This window comes from Nanorana parkeri, unplaced genomic scaffold (genome assembly GCF_000935625.1).
Source record: "Nanorana parkeri isolate BGI_ZX_2015 unplaced genomic scaffold, ASM93562v1 scaffold144, whole genome shotgun sequence".
In the NCBI taxonomy this organism is placed as follows: domain Eukaryota; kingdom Metazoa; phylum Chordata; class Amphibia; order Anura; family Dicroglossidae; genus Nanorana; species Nanorana parkeri.
In genome coordinates, this window is record NW_017306412.1 from 1,000,448 (window position 1) to 1,005,555 (window position 5,108).

The 5,108-nt window shown below is 44.1% G+C and overlaps 1 protein-coding gene across 2 annotated transcripts in view; it reads left to right on the top strand.

Moving 5' to 3' along the window:
• Positions 1-3,170, top strand: part of PRKD1 (protein kinase D1) — a 137,603-nt gene extending 134,433 nt beyond the window's left edge. For both annotated transcript variants that reach the window (XM_018554172.1, XM_018554171.1), the window contains 2 exons: positions 576-661; positions 2,732-3,170. In XM_018554172.1, the coding sequence (XP_018409674.1) occupies positions 576-661; positions 2,732-2,935 (290 nt within the window). In that variant the 3' untranslated portion in view covers positions 2,936-3,170. The remainder of the gene's footprint in view (positions 1-575; positions 662-2,731) is intronic.
• The last annotated feature ends 1,938 nt before the right edge of the window (positions 3,171-5,108 follow it).

A 5,108-nucleotide genomic window follows, 5' to 3' on the forward strand; every position in this document is an offset into this window, starting at 1 on the left:
CTCTCTCTCTGCCGTCTCCCCTCTCTCTCTCTCTCTGCCGTCTCCCCTCTCTCTCTCTCTCTCTGCCGTCTCCCCTCTCTCTCTCTCTCTGCCGTCTTCCCTCTCTCTCTCGTCTCCCCTCTCTGTCTGCCGTCTCTCTTCTCTCTCTGAATTTCTCTCCCTCATGGCTGTCTTTCCTTACCTGCACTGCAGCAGCTTCCCAGGTCTCCTCATGTGCGCCGTCCTGTCCTCCTGCGGTGCTTGTGTGGCCGATGCTGCACACGTGGAGAGGTGTCCCGCCCCTTCCCGTCTGCGGCGTCCGACACATTCAACCACACTAGCACCGCGGGAGGTAACTCGGGTCAGTGAGCCAATCGCAATCTACCACTGTTGGCTTTGCGATCGACTGGTAGATCGCGATCTACCTAATGGGCACTCCTGGCTTAGATAAATGAATAGTAAAAGGTTTTCTATCTGTCTTGATGTAGTTTATGTATATGGGAGCAGGTTGGGAATTGTAGACCGTTGTACTTTTACATGGATCTTTGTCTCGCTGTAATCACTCCAGATAACCACTGACTGTGCTCCTTTTCTAGCCATTGACCTCATTAATAACCTGCTGCAAGTAAAGATGAGGAAACGCTACAGTGTGGACAAAACCCTCAACCATACCTGGTTACAGGTGAGCACAGCAAACCCGTTAAACATTTACAGTATTCTTTTCTGGTTTTTAGGAAAGCACAAATACGTTTCTGCTGATCTTTAGAGTTTTTTTTTCCTTGAAGCCATACTTTTAGGAAATTATTGAACATAACTAGACTTGTGTCGTTTTCTGTGACATGTAGTGTAAAATTATCCGGTCATAGATATGAGAGATCCCATAAGCAAGCATTCTCAGTGTTGTTCATTCTCTATGTTGCATATACATACATTTACATCTTGTTTATTTGGTGCCTTACTTTGTATGATCAAAAACTGTCAACCTATATCTCCCTGACCCAAGCGTGATGGGCCAGGGAGACGTACTCATAAAGCCCTCCAGCCGTGATACACACACACTAACACACAGTAACACACACTAACACACACTATATATAACATATAGAACTTCAGCTCGTTGGCAGGTAAGCGGGGCAGGACCTTTTCTTTTCAAAGGTTGTGCAGCAGCGAGCACAGCTAGACAAGTAAGGATTACTGTAATGAAGAGGATGGTTAGTATTGGACCAGGTGGGCTCGGTGGGTTACTTAACCACCTGCTGTCCGGCCGTTGTAATTAAGCGGCCGGACAGCGGCTCCTTGGATGCAGGTGGGCGTTTTTAAATGTGTCTGCCGCTAGGCGGCAGACACGAGCGGAAAATCAGCTTGAAATGTGAACAGCCAGCGATGGCTGGCTCTTTACATACAACTGTTCGGGCGTGTGTAGAGACGTCTGGTGGCTTGTAATATGCGTGCAGGTGTGCGCCACCCCCCTCCGTCGCAGCTGCTGCTGGCGATCTCGAGTTCCGCTGTGCCCGGTGTGAGCCCGGGACCAGCACAGCAGCTCTGTGGCCGGAGATCAGTACACGATCTCCGTTTGATCTCCTCCTCGTCGGAATGCAGGAAGTGATGTATATTACATCACTTCCGCATTCCTCTGTCACTCTCCAGTACAGAAGCTGGAGAGAAGCTGGTGAAGCAGGTCTCTGTTTCATCAGCTTCTCTGGGGGTCTCTAGTTGACATTAGGGGTCTTAAAGACCCCTGATGTCTCCATAAAGGGGACCTGTCACTGCAAATTGGCTATCACATAGGGGGCTTGTTGGTGCCCTATGTGATAGCAATAAAGTTAAGTGAAAAAAAGGTTTTAAAAAATTAGTTATAAAAATGTAAAAGTCACATATTTTTTTTAAGGTCCCCCAAACACACATGCAAACGTGTCGAGTGCGCCTACGTGCGATAACGACAATTGCACTCACTGCGCCACACATGTTACATATTGCCACGAACGTCTGAGTGCGAGCAGTAATTTTAGGGCCATCAATCACTGATAATACTAATCTGATGAGCGGTAAAAGCTTTTAAAGCATCGCCTATGGCCAATCTTGGGTATGGTAGTTTGTTTACGATTTCGCGGACACCCGCAATTTTAAAACTTGACATGCTTGGTGTCCATTTACCCGACGTGACCCCGACCTTTATATTGTGCCAAAAATGTGGGTAATAAATGTTTTATAATTATAACGTAGGGAAAACATGTTTTTTTTTCAGTACTTTTTTCATTATATAGTAAAAAATAAAGCCTCCCAGTGGTGATTATATACCACCAAAAGAAAGCTCTATCTGTCCCCATATAAATGGTATAAATTAATTTCAGTACAGCGTTGCATGACAGAATAAATGTCAGTCAAATTACTGCAGCGCTGAACACTGAAAAATGGCCTGGCCAGGAAGGGGGTTTAACACCCCGGTCAGCAAGTGGTTAAATGACAACTTCACTAAAGGTGAATTGGTCCTGTAAATTGTGAAGGCGAGAGGGTGCGTCACTCCTAAAGCTTCACAGCTCTGGCTTATCCACGAGAGGAACCAATTTAAACATGCTAACAGGACTGATCAGGGTGAATGGCTGTAGCCGTATATTGTGGGTGACCGCTATCTCATATACAGACAAACCAACAGGGATGTTTTGTGCAGGAGGCCCCTGTTTTATAATACTTGTTTTGGTATAATACCACTTTTTGAATGCAGCTTTGTTAATCCAATCTTTTTTGACTTTAGGATTATCTGACCTGGCTGGATCTGCGTGAACTGGAGTACAAGATAGGGGAACGTTACATCACCCATGAAAGTGATGATCTACGCTGGGAGGCATACGCTGATGATCACTGTATCCAGTACCCTCCCCACCTCCTTTCCCAACCATCCATTGAACCCGACGATGCTGAGATGAGAGCCCTGGGGGAGAGAGTCAGCATTCTCTGACACTGCTAAACGGTCTCACACCATGTTCCCCTCCAAAAAAAGAGAACAATAGGGAAAGGAGATGAAAACAGATGTTAGATATTGAATGTACAGTATTCATCAATCCATTCTGATTGTGTGCATCACTCCGCAAGTCTTTAAAATACCTCTGGACTGTATCCCTCTCACCAACCTAATACATTCTTTCACAAGAGCCTAATGAGGACAGCAGTGTAGAAGGGGCATCCCTTATAAACTGAGGACACTTGGAGCATTATGGGATAGACAGCATTGTAGGCACTAGTCCGTCTCTGTTGATGTGATGTTATTATATTGTAAGCTCTGAGCTGATTGTGAAGCCTGCAATGCATTGTGGTCCAGCTCAGGTCCGCTGCCTTTTAATACCTGATCTGAAAACTCCATTTTACGCCAGCGTGTGACTAAAATACAGATAATCTCTGCGCACACAACTATGCCTCAAAATTACATTAAAATTATTATTTTTCTCATGAGGTCAAAAGGGAACCAACCCTGTCTGTTTTATTGACGGGTAATAGAGCTACAGTCTGTTGGGACTGTGTTACAGTCACTCCATAATGTGTTGCAGGCACAATCTACAGCGCTGGGGAGAATCCTGTTGGTCACATAGTATGTGTTTGTTTTTTTTTTTCTTTTTAATTTTAAACTCCAGAGGAAGCTGTGTGTTAGTTTTATTTAATTTGTAGCCTGAAGGATGACCTACAATTTGCAAGGTGAGATAATGTGTGAGGTCAGCAGGTCACAGGAAGTGCCCAGTGACCATCATAGCCCAGGGCTAGCAGAGCAATGAAGATAAGATTTTTACAGGCTGTATAGTTGGGTTGCCCGGCAGTTGTGTCTTGAAAACCATGAAGCGTACGGCTCACTCTCTACTGACAGATTTTTATTAAAGACCAGTGCTCATTTTCAGGGCATTCAAATTGAGGTTTCTCTGGCTTCGCCTCACCCAGGCCTAGGTTTGGTTTTGTCCTCAGTTTTGCTTAATTATATAAAAAAGTTACTAATATTTTTTTCTAAAGGTCAAATACAGTGTATTTAGCATCTTTTCTCAGTATGTTCCGTATTATACTCCTCTGGCAGATTTTAGACTATATTCTTACATTTCTATCCTAAATAAAACCAAAATACTGTTATTACTTTTTTCTATGTATTTTGTGTGTTGAATCTTGTCGTTCGGCTGCATGCACACACAAGCACCTACTTGTACACCTACTTGTACTACTACCTGTACTACTACCTGTACACCTACCTGTACTACTACTTGAACACCTACTGACAGAAAGTAAAGGGAAATCTCCACAATGGGGAACAGGCAGCCAAAAAAGCTTACTGGGGTTGACCTATTTCCTACTATACCCAAAGCTAAAATGTTTTGGCTTTACATACTCACTGGCCACTTTATTAGGTACACCTTGCTTGTACTGGGTTAGACCCCCTTTTCTCTTCAGAACTGCCTTAATTCTTAATGAAAAAGAATCGACACAGTGCTGTCATAAAGGGATGGACGTGATAAGCACCAATACTTGGGTAGCCTGTGGCATTTATATAATGCTCAATTGGTACTAAGGGGCCCAAAACGTGCAGAGAAAATATCCCCCACACCATTACACCACCACAGCCTGAATTGTTTATAGAAGCCTGGATGGATCCATCCTTTCATGTTGTTTTTGCCAAATTCTGACCCTACCATCTGAATGCGCAAAGAAATTGAGACTCATCAGACCAGACAACGTTTTTTCAATTTTCTATTGTCCAATTATGGTAAGCACTTGCGAACTGTAGCCTCCGTTTCCTGTTCTTAGCTGACAGAAGTGGCACCCAATGTGGTCTTTTGCTGCTGTAGCCCATCTGCTTCAAGGTTCAATGTGTTGTGTGTTTAGAGATTATTATTATACAGGATTTATATAGCGCCAACAGTTTGCGCAGCGCTTTAACTTTGTTGAAATGTCACAACTGACATGTCATTAAAGGAAAACTATGGCCTAACCCTTTTTTGCCATAGTTCTCTTCAGGGTCACAGGAGGACATACTGTATACTAACATCCTCCGGAGACCCAAAACTTAGTATATAGCGGGCTATTGCCTGATATATGCTGAGAATGCAGAGCCGCAATACTGTCGAGATCCACCCCGCTAGCTGATTGACAGCTGCCAC